The 23,706-nt window shown below is 48.5% G+C and overlaps 1 protein-coding gene across 1 annotated transcript; it reads right to left on the bottom strand.

Moving 5' to 3' along the window:
* Positions 1–260: 260 nt before the first annotated feature.
* On the bottom strand, positions 261–22,933 carry LOC135808818 (dynamin-1-like protein). Its single transcript, XM_065322043.1, has 22 exons — positions 22,602–22,933; positions 22,473–22,530; positions 22,298–22,372; positions 20,156–20,196; positions 19,599–19,670; positions 18,464–18,550; positions 17,414–17,576; positions 16,954–17,034; positions 16,647–16,714; positions 16,139–16,243; positions 15,674–15,787; positions 14,673–14,764; positions 14,239–14,359; positions 13,497–13,643; positions 13,052–13,246; positions 12,571–12,648; positions 12,086–12,304; positions 11,628–11,700; positions 11,021–11,072; positions 10,460–10,541; positions 9,572–9,649; positions 261–1,146 (listed from the first exon to the last, which is right to left on the bottom strand). The coding sequence occupies exons 1-22, from the start codon at positions 22,701–22,703 to the stop codon at positions 1,090–1,092; spliced, it is 2,160 nt and encodes a 719-aa protein (XP_065178115.1). The 5' UTR covers positions 22,704–22,933; the 3' UTR covers positions 261–1,089.
* Positions 22,934–23,706: the final 773 nt, after the last annotated feature.

Raw genomic sequence — 23,706 nt, 5'->3', positions numbered from 1 at the left:
CGCTCCCAGAACACGAGTTCACGAGGAATTTGGGGACAAGTGAAGGCACGGGTAACCGAGTCGGTAACTGAATGGTGGGTAAGCATGGGGGTACACTGTACTCGGTTACCAGTGTGTCTCTCGGCAAAGCTTGCATAGCATCAAGAGCTCATAACCCCCATGAACTATTGACAGCATGATACTGCACCTTTTGTGCGCAGTCACACACCCTACACACAGTGACATGCATGCACACACAGACAACAGCACCAACGATACTATACGAGTACTCTGCCATGCAAACTGGCGATGCATGTGAGAGGAGTTGGTGACGTCGTCCAAAGCAGGTGGACATGCTATACGGTGTACATGTCTACCCATTGGAAGAGAGCCTGGGCAGCATGGCTTGGCTAAAGTAAACCTGCAGGCCGCTATGATGGGAGAACTCAAAACCATCCTCATGTACTCTACTAAAATAGACATGGCGACAATAACAATTAGAGCATGACTGCACCTATGCAAAGAGGGACGTTGCGCTTAATCATGCAGACTTATGACCAGAGTGTTATCACTCACTCGTGAAACTTGCCACGATTATGAAAAAAATTACTAAAAAATATGCTACCAAAGCAAGGGTTTCATGACATTCTGTGAAGTGGGATGAAAAAAATTCGAAAGTATGTCCATGCAGCGGTCTCTTGTTACCTTTGTTGGGGGTAAATATGTCCAGGTATGAGCGTGTTCGAGCTGATCAGTGTGCATGGCTGGAGGCCACGTGCCATGTGTGTGCAGAACGGCAGTGGGAATGCAAGCAAATAGTGTCCAGATCTCGCTCAATGTACAGTCTCTCAAAATAATAAAGGGACGACAAGACGGAGAAGAAACAGAGATGATTAGCAGTGGCCCAGCCTTGCATTATCATACACACACACACACACAGCGATATTGCACAGTTGACGAGACAGTGGAATAGTGCTTGCCAGACACATAGGTGGCTTCGCAAATACAAACTGCTGTTGTCGGGATCTAGGGCTTCTAGAAGCCATGGCGGTACGCCAAGGAAATAAAATTAAAAAAATAGATGCCGCTGCTACATGGCCTGAGCAATTCCTACCACAGCTGAGCATCACGTATTTCACTCACCACCAGTGCGGCACGACGCAGAGCCTGTGTGCAACATGACAACAACAAAACCAAGCAGAAAAAAAGAACTTTTAAGTGACTACGCATGCTGCCAGAAGTCAATAATGACCACGTGCATTCCTTTTTTTGTCATGCATTTCAAGTTGACGTCATTGCATTTGCACTGGGTGTCAGCGCATCACATGTGTTTCCTTGCACTGCATCAAATGGGGATGTGTCCACCACTGGTCCAGGATACATCTGATAATCATAATAATTATGCGTTCACTGCCCATTGCATCATGAAAATGACGTAGAGTCAACTTTGCGTATAACGAACTCGGCGGGGCATTAGAAAAGGGTCCTTATTCGCGAAGTGTCCTTATACCCGAAGTCTCATTATACGTACCGTATTATCTCTAATATAAGCACGGTCCTTTATTTTTCAATGTACCTCCGCCCCGTGCTATTAATGGAGACGTTCCTTTATTGGAGACTGTTCCATTATTATTTCAACCTCATTTCAGAAGCATGTTGCATCCATGTCAGACACACACATTTCAGGGTTTTTTTCGCCGGTACAGATAATGAATTTACACAGTGTGCTTATAATGGAGACTGAGCACTTTATTCTTTGAATGCCGCCCCAAGGTGTTCTACTATTGGAGACGTGCTATTATTGGAGACGTGCTATTATTGGAGACTGTGCTTATATTAGAGATAATACGGTAATACAGTTAGACGGGACTTTGCTCTGGGCATGGAAATTCTGCCGTTATTCGCGAATTGTCGTTATAGCCGCAGTCGTTATTAGCGAAGTTGACTGTAAACTTGAAATTCCGTCAGAATGGTACAGATAGTGATATACACTCTGGGGGGGGGGGGGTAGCATGTGCTCTTGGTACCAGGTAATCCTCCTGACTTCCACAAAGACCAAGTTGAGCACTCAGCAGACAACTGCTGCACAACAAGTGTGTTACGGAGGTAGCCTCAATTAAAGTATTATTCGTTCTCGTTCTGCTTCTTTGAATGTTGCTGAACAGTTTTCCTCTCCATGCTCTGCTAAATCGTTGCCTGTACGCGCCACGTCTGGCGCCTTGTTTCTATGCTAGCACTTAGCACCTTATTCGTCATCACGCGCTCTTCTTATCTACATGTATGTGCTAGGTGTTGGTGTAGAGGCAGGGTGTTAGATGTGGCCGCCGCTCTTGCTATATAGTTCATTGGAGCGTAGGCACAGTTGTTGTTTTTCCAGAGTTCTGCTTGTGATGGTATTCTTCTGAATGGTCATCGAAGTAAATCTGAGTATGGTTCAAGACAGTGAGTTGCCTTTCGAGAATATCTCTGGGTTTATGAGCCACATTATTTGGTAGCAGAGGATGGTTTTGAATGTCAACCATGGCGGAAACAAAGAGTTCTTTGTCAGTGGCAAGTGACGAGAGTCTGCGGCAAGGAACGGACCAAGTCACCGTACGTTTGGCGGACGGACAGCGGTTCCCCCGTAGTGGCGGTTCAAGCAGCATTCAGCAGTCAGAGGGCACGGTGAAGGAAACAAAGAGTTCTTTGGCAGTGGCAAGTGACGAGAGTCTGCAAGGAACGGACCAAGTCGGGGCGGACGTAGGTTTGGCGGACGAACAGCAGGTCCCCCGTAGTGGCGGTTCAAGCAGCATTCAGCAGTCAGAGGGCACGGTGAAGGATTTTGGAGTTTCCGATATTGATGACGAAGAACAAGAATATGATGATGAAGAACCGGCGTTCAGCGAAGAATGCCTGAGAACGATGAAGATCGATGCCAAGGCCAATTTCACCAACATTCGAAGACGTTTGCTGAATCGGATAGTGAACGGAGAGGGGATTGGTGATAACGACCTTGGATATCTGGAACACGCGTACTCTGGTGCAGCAGGCGTCGTGGGCGATCTCCTGGGACTGTGTTCTGGAGACGGAGACTTGTCGAAACGGAGGAAGCTGGTTGCGGAGCTGGAAGAGCTTGAGGAGAAGTACAGCGCAGCTGTGAACAGAGCACTGGAAGAAGCCACGTACAGCGCTAGTGTTGGTGGGCGGTTTGGAGCTGGTCATGGCTTGGGATACAGCCAGTACTCGACGGCGAGGTACTCAGCTCCAATGATGACGCCAGATCACTTGACGGAGGTGGGTGCGGAGCGGTCTGTCTTTGGCCAGTTTCAGGTCAATGCTGTATTCTGGGTCTGCTGGCTCTGGGCTGGTGGAATCTGGCGTGGAGACTTCTCCTAGTAGACTAAGTGCATTGGCCTTTCATGAGAGTCAAGGTGTCACAAGTCCACCCCTGGTTCCAACACCATCTACTGCCAGCACCTCTAGTGCTGATCAGACCAGCAATGGCAGTGCATCAGCGCCATTGACCGGTTCCAGTGGTAGCAGTGTGTCAGTGGCCAGTGCTAATGATGGTACTGCCAGTAGTACTATGCCAGGCACAGTCAGTCAGCCCACCAAGAGGAGCAGCGTCAGCAACACCACACTGGGAACGGCCCAGCTGACCAAGAAGTCTGTTCAGTTTAGTCAGAGCCACCAGTCCACTGCCAGCACTCAGTCCAGATTGAGACCAGCAGTGAGTGTGTTCTTACCCCCTAGAATGGTCCCTGCAGCTGGAGGTGCAGCTGGAGGTGCATCAACGGTCGTCCCCGCTGTGACAGTCCCCAACACATCCATGGCTCCCCAATCGACTGGGTCCTCGAGCAGCCATATGTATCAACCTCCACTGACGGGTGGACGACCACTAGCAGCTGACATCGGGCCATGGGCGAGCATGAAGAAAATCACGATACCCACATTCGATGGCGATAAACGGCGCTTCGAGTCATGGTGGGCAGCGTTTTCCACCTGTGTGGACAAGGCACCGCTAACCGCGGAATGCAAGATGCTTCGACTAAGACAGTATGTCCAGGGTGAGCCGTTGAAAGCCATTGACCGATTCGGGTACACCATCGCTGCGTATGATGCAGCCAAGACCCTATTGCACCGAAAGTATGGCGGAGAGAGGCGCCGAGTTGCCATCCATCTGGAGGAAATTGAGGCCCTCAAACCCGTGCGGAAGGAGCACCCGAGAGACCTGGAGCGGTTCTCGGAACTGCTGGCCGTCGCCGTCATTAACTTGAAGGACTCGGGCCGAGCTACTGAGCTGGCGGCCGGAACCTTCTACCTGACTCTTCTCAAGAAGCTGGACGAGCAGCTGATCACCCGCTACCACCGGTGGCGGCATGAACAAGCTAAGGCTGAGTCGGTAGAAGAGCTGCTTGAGTACTGTACCCAGGAAGCAGAGTTCATGGTCTCCGCTGCGGAGACGAAAGCTGGCTTGAGTCCCGTGAGTAAGGCAGAGCCGCCACAGCCAACAAAGGTCCACCGGTCGCCTCGACCAAGCACGTTCGTGACCAGCAGCCAGCCGGCAGCCAACTCACAAAAGTGCATCGTGTGCCAAGGTGAACACAAGCTGTGGCAGTGTCTATCCTTCAAAGCTGCGACAGTGAACAAGCGATGGCGCATTGCCAAGGATTCAGGTGTGTGTTTCCGCTGCCTGGATGTCGGCCACAATGGATGCGACTGCACGCGGAGTCGGCCATGTGGTTTGGACGGGTGCACGAAGCTCCACCACCGCTTTCTGCACGCCACACAGAGCAGAGGCCCTGTGTTTAGCAGCGTGGCGCGCCCGTCCACACAGACACCAGCAGCGAACTCTGTCTCGGGACGTCGGGCAGGACGCGCTATGCCAAACACAGCTAGCACCCAACAGTCATCCAGTCAAACAGAGCAGCAGACATTCTGCTCCGTCGTCACGGAGGGTTCTCAGTCCACGGAAGAGGAGTGCTACGCCTCCCAGAGCACCGACGTGTCCATCAGCCTGAGGACGATACCGGTCACCATCAAGCACGGCGACACAAGCATTCACGTCAATGCACTGTTGGACGATGGCAGCACCATGAGCTACATCAGTGAGGGCGTAGCACACGAACTTGGTCTGCACGGGGAGTTGCAGAGCATCACGGTCAACACGTTGGACGGAACACCGAGTACATTTCAGTCGGTGCATGTGTCGTGCAGCGTAGTAAGTGTCAACGGCGTGTTCAGCACAGACCTCCATGCTTGGACAGTGCGGCACCCAACAGGACGCCTGAAGCCAGTCAACTGGCGCCGCAGCGCATCGACGTGGCCACATCTCAAAGGGATCCGTTTCCCTCCCACCGCCAAGCCTGATCGGGTCGACGTTCTGCTCGGCCTGGACTGTATCGCAGCGCACCAGTCCTTGCACGAGGTGACTGGTAAGCCTGGTGAACCAGTCGCACGGCTCACCCCGCTAGGATGGACCTGTGTGGGGCCGGTACGGGCGAGCCCAGGCAGTTCGCGTATGGGGCATGCGTACCATGCGCAGCTGCAGCTCGGCAGCAATGAGATCAGTAAGCTGCTGCGTCGCTTCTGGGACGTCGAGGAGTTAGCCGTAGCCGACTTGCCACACTTGTCACCGGCGGAGGAGAAACTGCTCACACAGACACGGGAATCTCTGGCGTTCAGCGACGGTCGGTATCATGTGGGCCTTCCGTGGAAGACAACACCACCGGTCCTGCCCGACAACTTCGCCATGGCACGCAAACGACTGATTGGCACCGAGCGGAAGCTGCTGCTAACGGACGGTCTGGGTACCAAGTACAGCGCCATCATCCAGGAGTACTTGGCAAAGGGCTATATCCGCCGTGTGCCGAAGGAGGAACCACGACCACACAGCATCTGGTACCTGCCTCACTTTCCGGTGGTCCGTCTGGACAAGCAGACAACGAAAGTGAGGATTGTGTTTGATGGGTCGGCGCAGTTCCAAGGCGTCGGAGTGAACGACTTCCTCAACAAGGGGCCGAAGCTGCAACGGGACATCTGCGATGTGCTCCTGCGGTTCCGCAAGCATCCTGTTGCTATTGCCTGTGACATCAAGCAGATATACCTGCAGATTGGTGTGCACAAATCCGACCAACGATTCCTATGGCGCAACTGTGATGCCGATGCGCAGCCTGCAGTGTATGAGTTCCAGCGTGTGGTATTCGGACTCGCCTCATCACCATTCCTCGCTCAGTTCGTCTCCCAAGAGCATGCGAGGGTGCTCACCAGTACGGATGAACGTGCGGCTGAGGCAGTCAACAAGTCCACATACATGGACGACACGCTTGATTCCGTGCCAACCGTCGCTGATGGCATCGCACTCTACAAGTCTCTTGTGAAGGTGTGGGAGTCGGCCGGCATGCACCCGACGAAGTGGCTCTCAAACTCGACCGAGCTTCTGGCAGTGATACCTGAGTCAGAACATGGACGCTCCATCGACCTGTCACCAGGGGAGCTGCCAAGAGTGAAGACGCTAGGCATCTCGTGGTCAGCTGCTAGCGACGCTTTCAGTTTTGCCATCCCACCGGATTCGGGCCAGGAGTTCAGCAAGCGGAGCGTGCTGCAACAGGTAGCATCCGTCTTTGACCCGCTGGGTCTGCTGGCGCCGTACATCATCCGAGGCAAGATGCTCATCCAGGAACTGTGGTTGCGAGGCACGACCTGGGACGACCCACTGGAGCCCTCTGTGGACAAGCTGGTGAAGGAGTGGATTGCTGATGCGCGGGATCTGCAGACGCTACGCATTCCAAGACCACTCATGGCAGCTGACGGTGTGTCGTCGCTGCACGTATTCGCAGATGCCTCCGAGAAGGCAATGGGTGCTGTCGCCTACATCATTTCCAAGGACCCTAGTGGAGCTACATGCCGAGTCGTTGCAGCTAAGTCTAAAGTCGCCCCGCTGGAAGCGGTGAGCATCCCACGACTAGAGCTGATAGCCGCCGTCATGGCAGCCCGTTTGGCAGCCGTCGTCAGCCGTGCTCTCGAGATGCAGGATGTCTATCTGTGGTCTGACAGCATGAACGTCCTCTGGTGGATCCATGGTCACAGTCGGCAGTTCAAGACATTCGTGGCCAATCGCGTCTCTGAGATTCGTCGTCTCACACAGCCAGAGCAATGGCGGCATGTGACCACTGACCAGAACCCCGCAGATCTGGTCTCTCGTGGGTGTACTGCAGCAGTGCTGACATCATCGGACCTATGGTGGACTGGGCCCGCATTCCTGTCAACCGACGAGCCATGGCCTGCCAGCCCTACGCTTCAGCCCAGCTCCGGCGCTCGGCAGGAGGTCAAAGGTTTGCCACGCAACCGCTCGCAGGACATGCAAACGTATCATGCAGATGTCCAAAGTGCCAACGATGCACCACCCGAGCAGGATTGGATCATTGACCCAGCAAAGTGGCTAGACTGGCAGAAGACCATCCGTACGCTCACATGGGTCCGGCGCTTCATCTCGAACTGCCGTGCAGCAGCAGAGGATCGCCTGGCAGGAGAGCTCACCCCGATTGAGTTGGCTGACGCAGAGCTGTACGTCGTTCGGAACACGCAGCGTGATGCGTTCGCTGCTGAGATAGTCCTCCTGAGGAAAGGCAAAGCAGTGCATGCTACCAGTAAGCTGGCCAAGCTATGTCCATTTCTTGACGACGATGGTGTTCTACGCTGTGAAGGGTGCTTGCAGTATGCGGAGTTCCTGCCACGAGACGCTGTCCATCCGATCATCCTGCCGCGGAAGCATGCCGTGACCAAGATGCTCATCAGGTTCCAACACGAGAAGGGCAAGCACGCTGCGGGGACGAACGCAACGTTGTCTGCGCTCGCCGCCCGCTATTGGGTCATCGTCGCACGGGAGGCCGTCCACGAGTGGGAACAGGAGTGCGCAGTCTGTCGCCGGTACCGGAGCAAGCCAGCTGGGCAGCGAATGGCACCGCTGCCGGTCAGTCGGATCGTGCCCTCTCACCGTGCGTTCAGCCGCGTGGGCGTCGACTACGCCGGCCCCTTCCTCACCATGCAGGGACGCGGTCGGGCCAGAACAAAACGCTATCTGTGTGTATTCACGTGTCTGGAGACGCGCGCTGTACACCTGGAGCTCGCATTCTCACTCGACACATCTAGTTTCATCAACTGTTTCTTCCGGTTCGTGAGCCGGCGCGGCCTTCCCGATCAAGTCATATCGGACAATGGCACCAACTTTGTTGGTGCAGTTCGGGAGCTGAAGGACCTCATTCGCAACATCGACCAAGCCAAAGTCCAGACGGGCACCGCACATCATGGTGTGTCCTGGTCATTCAACCCTCCAGCAGCACCTCATTTCGGTGGCGTGTTCGAGATTATGGTGAAGGCAGCCAAACGTGCTATTTACCACATTCTGTCTGGCAGTGACATCACCGACGAGGATCTGCTGACCGCCTTTGCCGGAGCAGAGGATCTGATCAACTCTCGCCCGATCACTGCCATATCAAGCAACCCCAACGACAACTTGCCCCTCACCCCGAATCATTTTCTGAACGGGAGACTTGGAGAAGTTGTCCTACCGGAGTCTGATCATCCGCGTCAGCGATGGCAACGCATTCAGGAGCTGCTTGGGCATGTCTGGCGTCGCTGGATCCAGGAGTGGCTGCCTCAGCTCAGCAAGCGGGTCAAATGGACGGCAGACCAACGCAACGTGAAGGTTGGTGATGTCATGCTGTTGCTGTCTCCAGACACCGCTAGGCGTAAATGGCCCTTGGCTCGGGTTCTGGAAGTCTACCCCGGGAAGGATGAATGAGTACGTGTTGCCAAGGTGCAGGTGGGTGATCGTACTCTTGTGCGACCCATCAACCGCTTGTGCCCACTGGAGTATGCGCCAGAGTGATGGACGGGACACTCTAGCTTTTCTGCTGTCTGTCTTCTGCAAATCGTTTCATGCCCTCTATCTTCTTATTATTATTAATCAGCGGTATTGCTATATCTTTACCCAGCTGCTTGGCCGCCGCTTCGGGGGACCTGCTGTCTAGCCACCTGGACTTGCTTTGTTAAGTGCACGGTGTTGGGTTCTTAGTGGTGGAGCTAGTAAGGTACTATTTATTTTGTTTTATTTCGATCTGGTCACGTTGTCTCATATCGAGGAAGAGGAGAATGTTACGGAGGTAGCCTCAATTAAAGTATTATTCGTTCTCGTTCTGCTTCTTTGAATGTTGCTGAACAGTTTTCCTCTCCATGCTCTGCTAAATCGTTGCCTGTACGCGCCACGTCTGGCGCCTTGTTTCTATGCTAGCACTTAGCACCTTATTCGTCATCACGCGCTCTTCTTATCTACATGTATGTGCTAGGTGTTGGTGTAGAGGCAGGGTGTTAGATGTGGCCGCCGCTCTTGCTATATAGTTCATTGGAGCGTAGGCACAGTTGTTGTTTTTCCAGAGTTCTGCTTGTGATGGTATTCTTCTGAATGGTCATCGAAGTAAATCTGAGTATGGTTCAAGACAGTTAGTTGCCTTTCGAGAATATCTCTGGGTTTATGAGCCACAAAGTGAATTGCACAACACACCAAGTACTGTAGCGGATCACGGAAAAGAGATAAGCTTCTTTTTTTCTTTACCTCCAGCATCTCCGCTGCTTCTCGCCTCTGCTGTGCAAGCTCTTCGCTCTCGGACAAAAGCTCATCAAATTCCTCCGCCTGTAAATCGGATAACAAGAAAAGACAGATTTCAAGAATATTATTTCCAGCACATGTACACACCATCACATTACACCACCATGACACCAGTACACACAGTGGATGTCTATGCACATGCATTTGTGCATAGACAACCATTTGAAACCGCAGCTGTAGAGGTTTCATAGAACCATATTTTTAGCGATAGGGAAATCGGCTATCCTGTAATCAACTTCAGCTCTATTAGAATGATAGGTCACATGGGTCTTGATACACACATACGCATGCGCACACCCACCCACCACACACACACACACATGCACAAACACACACACCATTTGACGCCCATCGCCGGAGGCGATGATAGCGATGCTACAGCAGGAGCCATAGCAGCTTGTGCTGGGATTGCACCATTCAACAGCTTGCAAGGCTGAAGAATTGACCGCCACTATTCAGCCTGGTCTACACCACACAGCTATGAAGTGGCTTTTTCTGGCCAGTGAATCCCTACTTTTTGGTCTTTTTCATTTTTTCTTTTCTTTTTTTCCGCACACACATCACACCACATACTCCGGCATTACATACACTGGCTGTTGGTAACCACCCAGGAGAATGAAAGAAAAGTCAGGAGGAGTCTGAGAAAGAGAAGAAAGACGTGTGTGACCATAATCGTTGGGAATCGAACCCACAACCTATCGATTGGAAATCGCTGCACATACCACTGCACCATATGGGACACACACACACACACACACACACACACACACACACACACACACACACACACACACACACACACACACACATGCACACACATGTGCAGCAGCTCACCTTGTACAGCTTGCTGACCAGTTCACTCTGCAGATTGTCTTGTACATGGTTGACCAAGAAGTTCATGATCGTCTTTGGTACACTGCAGGGGTAGGAAAGGGAAGAAGATGAAGACAGGCAGTGAACATGAATGCTGAGGCAAGACGACAACAATGACTGTAGCACGGTAGTGGTCTACAGCCTAACATAATGATAGTACAGCATCTGCAATGCAGTAGATGAGGTGAGTACAAACCGAAGAGTGTCCAACACCGTCAGATAGAGCTTGCTCATACAACAGGGCAATAGGGCTAGAACGCTGAGTTTCACACTCGTACAGTGCCTACATTGCGCCATCCTATTGGTAAGAAAATCGTGTCAGAGGGGTGTCCAGTCTAAAAGTTCATTGCCGTGAGATGTTGCAGCAATGAACACACCAAAAAACTACACATTCATACCGTTCTGTGACCGACCGACTCCACTACTTCGCATGTAACAGACGCACAGACTCCGGTTTCGTTTTGTCATAGCACAGTAAAAAAATTACACACAATCCCATTGCAATACGGCACACAAACCTACCAATCGAGTATTGTCTTCCGGACGATCGAGAAATAGGATGTTATCAAGTTTTCTAAGGGAAGGCAAAACCAGACAGGGAGGAGAAAGAGAGAGAGAGAGAGAGAGAGAGAGAGAGAGAGAGAGAGAGAGAGAGAGAGAGAGAGAGAGAGAGAGAGAGAGAGAGAGAGAGAGAGAGAGAGAGAATGAACAGTGTCCTTCCCTAAGTTACAGGACAGTCTAACAACACCCGCATTGCAATGCCAACTCAAGAGTTTCTCATTGGCCAGAGAGCACAGGCGCCAGCCCAACTCATTCAATTAGACAATTCTGCATGCACACACAATATGCTTTAAATCTGAGGCCGGTGCATAATGGAATAATACAAGACAGCACTCAGATGGAAGAAGGGGAGCTAGAATACCCATCATAGTTGTGAATGAGACCCAATAGTGTACGAAGCCTTGTCGTTCCAGCGATCTTAAAATTGGATGAAGAACTGGTCCCCCCCCCCCCCCCTCCCTCTTCTCCTGATGAAGACACAAATATCCATACTTTGGGAGTTGTACACCAGTAATGAGTGTGTGTGTGTGTGCGCATGCGTGCGCGCATGTTTATCGGCGGGGCTTACCAATTAGTTCACATTCCATGCGTTGCCTGGGTTTGAGTGCAGCTTTCGCAGCCTGACGCTGAACACACTGTACCTAGGAACACAACGCCAGACAGAAAACAAAAATCAAATATCTTTCGTATTTTTTTAATATTCACTGGCTTGAGGGAAAGATGCAAACGGGAAAAATCTGAAGAAAAAAGTGACTGTCACCACCAGGACACAAACCGAGGACCTTCGCTTGTAGCCGGCGATGCCCTAACTACTGAGCTATGGTGTGGCCACCATCCCAGCAGAGACCGTTCAACATCTTCTTCAGACTTCGTATCTTCGTATTCTTTCATATTGATTGGAGTAAAATCAATATGGATAATAAAGCATGAAAAGCTAGGAATGGGGAACACAAGAGTTAGTTACTGCAGAGTGAGAGCTAAGATGCATGCACAGGCAATCGATACAACCAGGGCAGCACGACCTACATCAGAATGCATTGCTCGGTCGACATTCGTACTCATGGACCGTGAGTCCAGTCCCGGGTGCACGGGGCTGTGGTTCGAATGGCGTCCCTCTCCGCTGCTGGCCGCACCCGACGTCGGTTCTGCGGAGCGCTTGCCAAACAGGGATCCGAAAATTCCTCCGCCGGCAGCAGCACCGCCATCAGTGTGGTTAGTGCTGGACGTTGTCGGAGACGAGGAGTCCTGAAAAGAATAAACACCGAAACAGAAGACATCTGAATGCTGCGAGCAAGAGAGAGAGAGAGAAAATAGGATCCTGATTTACATGACATCACCAAAGTGACGGATAACAGCTAAACAAAGTAAACCTAGAGAACATGCATGGTACAAGCACTACACATGATAGATAATCCACCAGAAAACAGTCAATACGCAGAGTACATCACGGGTCAGTGCAAACTGAAAACTTTAAAATGTGCGAAAGGGTAAGGTGACCATGAAGCACGTACGGTGTGATCCGTTACAGCCGTGGTCGGCACTTGATACGATGCTGCACCAGACGAGGCTGGGGGAATGGAGTCACGGTCCTGGAACAAACACACAATACACAAGGCAAACAGTCAAGAGGCAACTAAAATCAGCCACTTGGAACACAACAGTGCAATATGGGGCGCTGTGTGCACTGCACTTGGGTGCCTGAACATACTAAAATACTTCCAGGCATCAAATGCCACCTGTAGCAAGTCTTTGAAAGGTAAACAAAAAACCTGACCAACCTAAGAGAACTTTCACTGCAAGAGTTTCAAGGGTGGAGAACATACACTGAGCTGAAGATGATTGTGAAGTCTTTCTCCGAATATGATTGCCCGTGCCTTTGCCCAATAGCTTTTTTAAGCTACCTGGGGCTCACGGGAATCTCACATTCCAATTCGACAAACTCCGCTAGGCTGAAGTGCAGCTGCAATGGTTTACAGTCATGCCTTGCCTTACCTCCTTGCGAACTAGATCGGACAATACAGCCGCGCCGCCAGCAAAGTCTGGGTGGTTGGTGTTGATGTAGGCCAGCTCAATGGCGACCAGGTTCTCCACCATGGTGTTAGTTGGAGACAAGCATCTGCGCAGCAACTGGGTGACAACGTCCACCAGCTTGTCGTGGAAGTGAGTGAAACGCCTAAGCTCTGGCATCTGTCGGCAGAAACAATAGCAACGGAACACAATGACAACATCAACACAGGTTTCCAGACCCCACAGGTATTTTCATAAGAGCTATTTCAAAAGAAGGAAGTCAAGAAAACCAGCAAACTAAGGCCCATGGTTCAACAAAAATACATTCGTAATAAAAGCAACAGCGGTAACTACTATGCATTGCATACGAATACAGACACGTATTGCAGATGCATGTACTGGCAGCTATCCTAACAACATTCACACATACCTGAGTACTGCAGTACTGGATAATCCTCTGCAGCTCTTCGTAGACCAGCTCAACACAGCGTAAGCTGGGATCCTCCAGACGCCGGATTTGCCGTTTCACCAGCAGCTCAAACGCAATCTCGGGAATGAACAAGGAGTACCGAGGACCCTGCATCCGTCAAACAAGGACACGCAATTAAAAACAAAAACATTTCTGCCAGTTAGTTGTGCTGGCCGAAGGTTAGACACCAATGTGGACGCCAGTGGTGCACAAGGACAACTGACATCACTCAATGGGCAGGTTTGTGTAGTCAGCACAGCACAGCACAGTGGCAATCCATAGTAGCGAAATCCTGATCGGGGGATGACATGCAATGTGAAAGCAGTGTAATGGATCACGTGCTCATGTAACGTTATAATGTTAATTCCACCTACACAACAGCGTATGTGTACGTTCCTGCCTGGCTGGAATACCGGTATGCTACAGTGTACGCTCATACGAGGATGGAGTATGCTACAGAGCACGATCATGCCAGGGTGGAGTATGTTAAATACACATTTCGACCCAGATGATATCAATAAGACATCACAACGAGTACCGATACATGCCAGCAGACGAATACTGAAGTACACATACTCGAGCAACAATCCCAGGCCACCAGGTTAAACCATAAGTTACATAACAGGGGATTTCTCTTCTATAAGGTGGTTATCTAATGTAGGGTTTGCAGTATCTTGCAACACAGCAGTGGATTTCCTCGTACCGTTGCATTGCGGATAGCATGGAGGATATCTGCGGTGCTCAAGCCATCGAGAGCTGAAACAGCATCGAGCGTTTTCCCATAGGTCTCGTGGAAAATGTAGCATATCCGTGCGCCGCCACACCTACACAATGGTATGATGGAAGAGAGAATTCAGCACACAAATAAGACAACAAGAAGAGCAAACAGCGACACAAAACCTAAACGCAAACAGCGACACAAAACCCACGGGTAATCAAGAGGCACATGCTATACAAGTATAGAAAAGGTGCTAAAGAAAACTCTTTCATTCTCCATCACCCAACTCAAAATCTGTAATCAATGAAAACACCACAAAACTGCAAGCCAAATTATTTGAAAGCCAATAACGAATTCCCAGCTGTCAGTGAAGAACGCTAAGCACATCACAATGGTGAAGTCAAGCAAGCCACACTTACAGCTCTGCAGTCTCAATGTCATGCGACGTTCCCTGAATCACAGAGCAGTACGTGGAGGCAAACTTGGTGATGATTTGAAGAACGACTTGACTCTGAGCAGCAAGTTACGAGAATAACAGGATTACAAACATGCACTTCAATTAAAGTAGACATTTTGCATGCGATAATAGAACAGGATGATTATACTGGACAGCCTCTTATAAACACATTAACTGGCCCAGAGCATGACCTCAAGAGTAAAATGAGGTGAATAAGCTAGCCAGAAGGAAGCAGAGCACAATAACATGAGCAATACAGCCACTCTGCCGTTACAGCAAGTGAATGTAATGAATCAGCTCCTGTCATCATGTCCCAGGCACGGAGTGAACTAACGTGACACCAGTCAGAAAGAGCATGAACAACGGACGGTGAGTACGTTACAGTTCAGAGTTGAGCAAGGATGGATCAGGCAAAGGCTTGCACTCATCACCGCCATGCATGCTCTAACATCACCACTTGCCCAGCATCAAGTCAGCTGTTGTGGGCACAACCCGGTGGGATATACACGCACACACAACCAACGAGCAGGCAAGCATTGCAACGTCAAGCAGCACGACTACAGATGACACGCAAAATTATCTTCATTTCCAACCACTGCTGAAGAAAAAACCTCTATGCGAAAGAAACTCGGTGTTGATGCATCGTGTGCTGAACAAGGCATCTTCAGTTTGCGCTACTCACATACGATGATACCAGAACTCCTCTCTCTATCTCTATCTCTCTCACACACACACACACACACACCTGACCTCTCTCTCTCTCTCACACACACACACACACACACTCTCTCTCTCTTTTTCTCTTTCTCACACACACTCTCTTTCTCTGTCTGTCTGTCCGTCCGTCCGTCCGTCCGTCTGTCTGTCTGTCTGTCTCTCTCTCTCTCTCTCACACACACACACACACACACACACACACACACACACTTGTACGTATTCATGCATCCATCATCCCATCTGTACCTTGTCATCAATAGCCTGGCCCAGTGTGTTGAGCAGCTGCTGGTACTGAGACACCATTATGTTGATACGTGTCCGTAGCTCGGGCAAGCACTGGCGAATGTGATGCATAAGAAGCTAGACACAGTACACCAACATGTGTGCACACGCATACATGCACACATGCACACATACACACACATATATACACAGGACAAAAGAAGAAGAAACTTCACAGCTATTATATTGGAAGCCAGACAAGCGTAGTATCAAACATACTTATCGGTACATGTTCGTGCTTTTGGCCTATAATGTGTATGCCAACATCCCAAATGATCAACCTCGCCCACTGCGAAAGCTATCTTGAGCAGGCAGCAATCATGTCCCAGCATTATCTACTGCATAGTGCACAAGTATCAACGAGACAGGAATAGTAATGTGCAACACAACAAAGACAGTGCACATCAAGTATGACATTGTGCAACATACCTTGTTCAGTGACTGCGCCAGATAGCCAACGCCATTCCTTGCAGCTAGGCCAGGGTAGCGCCGCTGGAAGAACAAGGCTTCGGCCTGCGTTGCCTCCTTGATGCCCTGTACCACAGAATGAAGTGAGAGGAAGTGCAAAAGCAGTGTATGACCATGTTATTGAGGTTTGAGGCTATTTTTTAATGATTGATAACTAAAGTGGGCACAACTGGGTGCAAAGTGCATGCACACATGTTTCCTTTCATTCCAAACATAATGTCCAACGCAGTATCATGTCCAGTGCTGTACTCTTCGAGAGAATATGTACACTAAAGAACCAACTTCAAAACAAACAAAAAGAAAACTGTGCATGGGTATGATAATGAGAGGAATTCTGTCGCACCATAATACCCGTGGACAAGTACATGACTACTGCCACATGATCATGCAAAACGTGAGACTCGAGAATTCGGACAAACTTTCCCCTCTGCTCTCATCTGCATGTGTATGCACGTGTCCATCTACCAACCTTTCTGTTCTTGATGTCCAATTGACTTCGATTAACAACACCGATGATACCAAGCTTGTTAGGAATTACTGGACAAAGCAAAGAGACAAAAATTGACAAATTAATGAATGAGTGATACAGCATTCATTAATAAATATTTTGAACATCATTGCACCCTTCTTAAATTTGCATACCAGGTACACATCAGGGCAGGGCAGGTAAAGAGACGTGGACAAGATCAGGAAGGATGAAACTCATACACAACTAAGCACAGTACACACATACACACACACATACACACACACTTGAGAAAGCATAGAGTCCGTACCCCGGCCTGTAAGCACATCCAGAGCATCCGTGCCCGCATCCATTAGATCCAGCTTAGTGATGACTGCCAGTGTGCGATTGCCTGCAGAACAACAATGGGGATAACAAGTGTAACAACACACAATGCCACGTCATGACAGCTGTTCAGAACATATTGAGAGAGAGAGAGAGAGAGAGAGAGAGAGAGAGAGAGAGAGAGAGAGAGAGAGAGAGAGAGAGAGAGAGAGAGAGAGAGAGAGAGAGAGAGAGAGAGAGAGAGAGAGAGAGAGAGAGAGAGAGAGAGAGAGAGAGAGAGAGAGAGAGAGAGAGAGAGAGAGAGAGAGAGAGAGAGAGCACATGCAGAGCATTGGCATGCCAATACTCGTGATACAATTTCAATCACAAAATGTGACAATAATTACTTTAGAATACAAAACAGATCTAAACATGATCACAAACACAAATGAGCCTCGTAAGCTGACCTTCAGGGTCGACGGTTTTGGCAATCTTGAGCGCCTCGGACGTAGCAATGTCCATATTGGCTGGACTGACGGCCAAGATGATAGCATTGGGATTGCTAATGTAAGTGAGAATTAGTTCATAGATCAAGCCTTCTATGTCTTCTGGCTGGTCCCCAACTGGCACCTGCAAGACAGTAGTACACACGCACAAACGCACGCACACACACACGCGTGTGCGCACACACACACACACACCCACATATATACGCATACACACGCACGCACACGAACACATAGCATAAGACTCAAAACATGCAACAATTTAAAATATACATGTATGATACTGCATAATGCACAATACCTGAAACAGGCAGAGGCACAACGGCTGAGAAACAGAGGGCATAGTGGGATGAGGTGAGCAAAAAACGACAAGCCTAGTACAGTGCACACTGTGATTTGTGCGTGTGTGTATTTGTGTGTGTGTGTGTGTGTGTGTATTTGTGTGTGTGTGTGTGTGTGTGTGTGTGTGTGTGTGTGTGTGTGTGTGTGTGTGTGTGTGTGTGTGTGTGTGTGTGTGTGTGTGTGTGTGTGTGTGTGTGTGTGTGTGTGTGTGTGTGTGTGTGTGTGTGTGTGTGTGTGTGTGTGTGTGTGTGTGTGTGTGTGTGTGTGTGTGTGTGTGTGTGTGTGTGTGTGTGTGTGTGTGTGTGTGTGTGTGTGTGTGTGTGTGTGTGTGTGTGTGTGTGTGTGTGTGTGTGTGTGTGTGTGTGTGTGTGTGTGTGTGTGTGTGTGTGTGTGTGTGTGTGTGTGTGTGTGTGCCTGTGAGAGCGAGAGAGACCTCAGGACATGTCAACACACCATTGTTGCACGTGTGAATGCTACCGCATGTGACCCCCCCCCCCCTCCCAAACTGGCCACACACTCCATACCAACGATTATCTTCCTGGCCTCTCTTAGTTCTTTGCTTTTTGTCTTTGTTCACACAATGAGTAGGACAAGGAATCCAGGACTTAAACTACATGAAAATTCAAAAGCGTATGAAACACGCCTGTTCCACAGTGTACATGTACATACCTTGGTAATGCCAGGTGTGTCCACTAGAGTCAGGTTGAGAACATGTGGCGAAAACACCTTCAAGTTGATAGGCTGGTGGCTGATACCCTGCAGCAATCAAGAAAGTGGAGATCGGATCTACAAACTGTACAACATGCGCCATGAAACCCTACAACCCATTTCAGTGTGGGGCCCGTATATTATGTAGATCACTTCTGGAAGAATATGGCCTTGGATTCAAGAAACTCCACTCCAAGAATGATGCAGGAATAGAGGTTATGCGAGTGATTTCATGGGATGAGTCTCCAGTGCAAGTGAAGCAAGTCCACGACTTGGCCTAAGCATCTCAACTGATGATGTAATCGCATAAACCTCTGACTATACCGTGGACATCAAATGCCACTAGCAAGTCTCCAGGATGAAGGAAATGCAGAAAATAGGTTTCTCATGGGAGGAATGGGAGGTTTCATCCTACGACAATACGGCAATAGTACAGGAATCTAAGCGTGCAACTCGGCGTCAGTTTGGGATACGACCTGTGGTATCAGTTTTTACTTTTTACCGATCTTGACATCAAAAAAGATGTGAACGACAAATCGCACTGCCCTGAACCAATCTGTGAAGTTGGACACCCTGGTTTACAGTCAACTTCGCTTATAACGACATTCGACGGGGCATCAGAAAAATGTCCTTATTCGCAAAGTGTCGTTATACCCGAAGTCTCATTATATGTAATACAGTTGGATGGGACTTTGCTCTGGGCATGGAAATTCTGTCGTTATTCGCGAATTGTCGTTATATCCGCAGTCGTTATTAGCGAAGTTGACTGTATGTACTTTTCCCGGTTTTCATCAATTTCGCCGCCGATATGAAACTGCAGGAAGTGTCCAATCTGATCTTGAAGTGTTTTTAAAAGTGTCTGAGAGTGCGTTGTTGGTTCTATAGTCTTGAATTTTGCTTTTGTTATGGGCGCAGGTATTGTTGGCAACAGGCATATCTCAATGTGCAATGCTCTAAACTGAGTAAACTCCAAATTCTTCTTATCACTATTCAATGGATAGGAAGAAGGCCATCATCAGGCATTCAAAAGTGCACCAAAATACTTAGAAGATGAGACGATAGTATAGAGAAGAGGTAAGTCCATCGTTATACAAACCTTATTGTCGCCAACAACCACTTTTGTCCGAGCCTGAATTTCCTCTTCCACTTTACCGAAATCGGTATATTTCTGTAAAGGACACCAACCAAGAGAGGAGAATTCCATGAATGCACCACGGCCAAAGGCACAGATTTCAAACAACCGAACAAAGAGTACAATACCAGTGCTGCTCTGCAGTCCCATTGCCCATTAGCCATCACAAATGCGGTTTATGCCACAACATGCCTGCCGCCTGTATCCGCAAAGAATGAGTCAATTGCAAACAAGAGTCACTTCAATAGTACTGTTGCCTTGGCTAATCCATTAAGAAAGGTGCAGCTTCATGAAATATACCTTCTTGATCAGCAAAAAAATCAGAAGAACACCTACTAGCACCCAAGAACACCAGATTCTATCACCAGCATACACGTTACGTGGAAAGTCAGTCACAAAGACTCCACCATAACTGTTGAAAATATCATAACGCAGGTCAACTGCCAGCACACAAAGGCATGCAACGGATACATGTATATCCAGTCCACGCATGCATTGACCGGAAATACATACCGCCTTACCGTGTCTGGGTCATGCAGGAATTGAGCCCACTCCTCAGACTCTGCAAGTAACATGCCATAACATATATGTGTGTGTGTGTGTGTGTGTGTGTGTGTGTGTGTGTGTGTGTGTGTGTGTGTGTGTGTGTGTGTGTGTGTGTGTGTGTGAGAGAGAGAGAGAGAGAGAGAGAGAGAGAGAGAGAGAGAGAGAGAGAGAGACAGCTAATTTTAGCGCCAGTGATATTTTTTACTTAGGAAGTACAATTTTAGCGAAAGGAGTCTTTTCACAAAGGTTTTGTTGTGCCAATCGAATTTTTTGCATGTACAGTACTAGCCATCTTTATTTTTACACTCTGAAACTCGGATCGCTAAACAAATATTTCATTGCGAATTGGTCCTGATTCAGAAAACGCTAAAAATTGTACCCGCTAAAGTTAGCCGTTCTACAGTATGTGGTGCCCAATTGACGGAAATCCAGCAGCGAATTATGCCACCTCTGTCTGCAGCTGAAACAGAAAGCACAGCTCATCTGACTTCTGTACACTGGCAATGACAAAATGGTTGTCTGGTCTGGTTACAAAAAAACGTAGGACCTTCAATTTCTAGCTTTCATAACATTTGATCAACGTATGGTGACAAAGCCAATCAATCGCTCTAAATCAACAATTATTCGGTTTATACAGTGAAACTTCAGTAGAACGCACCATGGATATAACATTCTATAGGATATAAGCTACAAGTTTTGAGGACCTGCATCACATAACACCAATAATTTGGTCTCAAATGCAATAGTACCCCCGCTATACAGTATGTCCTTAGAGGTACGTTCTACTGAGCTGTTGCACTGTATGAAATTGAGGTTATTTTCAGCGCGAGTCTGCTAGGGTAAATTATTCCAGGCGTATTGTGTTGTGACCGAAAAGGGGTCCTGGGAGGTTGAAATTTAAAACGTTGAAAATTCACTATTTAGGCCATGGTAAAAATTATCTTTGATTCTCAAGTACGCGCGCACCGATTTTTGGCGGCGCACCGACGATTTTTTATTATTTCTATGCATGCATATGCGCACATGAAAACGGTCAATGCGAAAGGCATGAATCAGGGAGTAGTAAAATACTGGTATTTATCTACTCCCTGGCCTGAATAATAAAATAATTATATGAACCTGTGACGTACATATGTGTGACCCTATCTTTGGAAATAAAAAAATTGTGGGAAATAAAATTAAAAATCGCTCGCTCGCACCGATTTTCACAGGCTCATGACCTGAGAATCAACTTTATTTTTTACCATGGCCTTAGAAGACCCAGCATGCAGTACTACCATCCGTCATTGAGAAAATACCACCAACACCCCCACGGTCTATTATTATTACTACTATATCACTGATTCAATACACCACCCCACCACATTGTGCTCTTGGCCGATCCAAACTCTGCACTCACATCACCAGCACCACAGCGAGGACAATTCCGGTATATGTATATAATACAACCCAACAGTACGCTTGTACGTGAAATATAAACCGACATACAAACCGAGGCGAAGCCGAGGTTTGTATGATGGTTTATATTTCACGTACAAGCGTACTAGTGGGATGTATTATACTTATGCTGACCTTCATACAAACTGACAGTCAACTTCTTCCTGTTTCTAAAAAGGAGTTTGTATGGTGGTGGTCTATATGGGGTTTGTATGAGGTATGAGGTTTATATGCCCAATATAAACCACCTGCATGATGGGCCAGTTGACTGGAAGTTTGTATGAAAGGTCAGCATAAAGATTGATATTGACAATGACCCTCCAGACAGCTGTTTTGCTCCTCCTGAGCTCATCAGTGGAGTCATATGATGTTGAATGAAAGAATAATAAGAATACTAGTAGACTGATCTAAATAGGGCTAAATTGGCGCAATCATTCTGCATACAAACGTGGCATACCCTAAGAGCGGAATGTGGTGGTGTGGTGTATTGGATTCCATAATGGCCGGGTCGTCGCTACTTCTTCTTATATCACTGATTGTACTAGTAAGTATAAAGCAGTACTTCACTTGACTCAAAACTCAAAAAAAACATAGTCTGTACGTTTAAAAATTGACAAAATCCAACAAATACTTTCAATAGATACAAATTACAAGGCAATTCATACTTCATGGTGACATACCTTCTCCCGTAGAACCATCTGACTGATTGTTTACAAGTTGAAGGACTAATGGACATCTTGTGACGATGCCAGTACCTACGCAATACAAAGTAGCAATGTGAAAAATTCAAAAATATCAATGGGAAAATCAAGGAAATGACGCTGGTTTCAAAATACACGTAGTCGCAAAGCCTACCTCTGGGAAGAAAGTCACGGCCAACTAGGCCTTCTAGTACCGAACTCTTGCCGCTGCTCTGAGTAGGGAAGAAGAAATTCAAACTTCATTTCCCAGCTCCAACAAATGTTAGAAATTCTCAGTTCATACTTGAGCCCCAATGACGACAATTTGTGGCAACTGGATAGCCTCACGTCCAACGGTCTGAAACACATCTTGGAGCTTATTTATGACAGGAATGAGATGCTCCATGGCTCAAGAGAGCTTCTTGATCAAGCTTCAGCAGCCAGGAGAATGAGGCCTTCACCACAATCTTCGAAATAAACCACACGTTCACTGCAACAACGACCATGCCAGGTGGGGCACAAACACCGAGCAGTCAGCAAGTGATGAGCTGTTTCAGCGCTTGGAGTTGGAGGTGAGTCACTTGAACATGCACTCGATCGTCGAGTTCCAGACTCCCAGTCTCCACTCCAGGTCTCCGAGCAGAGATCGGTACTTCCCGGGTACGCTAGCACAGTGCAGTGGCCTAGTGGACCAGCAGTCCAGCACCCACTAGCATGCATGCAGTGAACCTGATCTGCTGGGTCTGACTCACTTTTTTAGTTTGGGGCATGCCGGCAGTGGCTATGTCGTTTTCGGTGATCTCCCTAGGTCGACGACACTCATCGAGCTCAGACGTAGACACTATGCCATGTTAGTCACTATGATTGTGTGTAATCATTGTAGTCCTTCCGATTGACCTTTTGTACCTGAAGAATGTAGCCACGTAACGGGGTAGAAATAGCACCTGATACAAGCAGTTGTCATGATATGACCCAGTGAGCAAGCGAGGGCTTTACTACTAGTCAAGTAAATAAACTGTCAGCAAAACAGTGTGCGCGGGCCATGAAGCTTCAACTGATTACCAATGCTCTCCATCCAGCTCCCGTGCAAAAATTAGTTGTGACCTTGTCCCAGCAGCAGCGGAGAGTTCGTGTGCAAGCTGCACATGGTAGATCTACATACACTGTACTGACTGTGGTGGCCGTGGAGAGGTGGATCCCCAATATTTTGGCAATATTTGGAGAAGGAAGTAAAGAACCATGACTCAAACACGCCGTCATCCTTGCATCATGCATGATGTGAGTAACGCACTGCGATATGCATGAATCCATCATATCAAGAGTACATAACCCCCATGTACTCTTGATCATATTCATGGCATACTACTAGATTGCCCAATTAATATTTGCTACCCCTTCAGGATCAAGCA

This window comes from Sycon ciliatum, chromosome 2 (assembly GCF_964019385.1).
Source record: "Sycon ciliatum chromosome 2, ocSycCili1.1, whole genome shotgun sequence".
Classification (NCBI taxonomy): Eukaryota; Metazoa; Porifera; class Calcarea; order Leucosolenida; family Sycettidae; genus Sycon; species Sycon ciliatum.
This window is presented reverse-complemented; position numbering and strand designations above follow the sequence as displayed.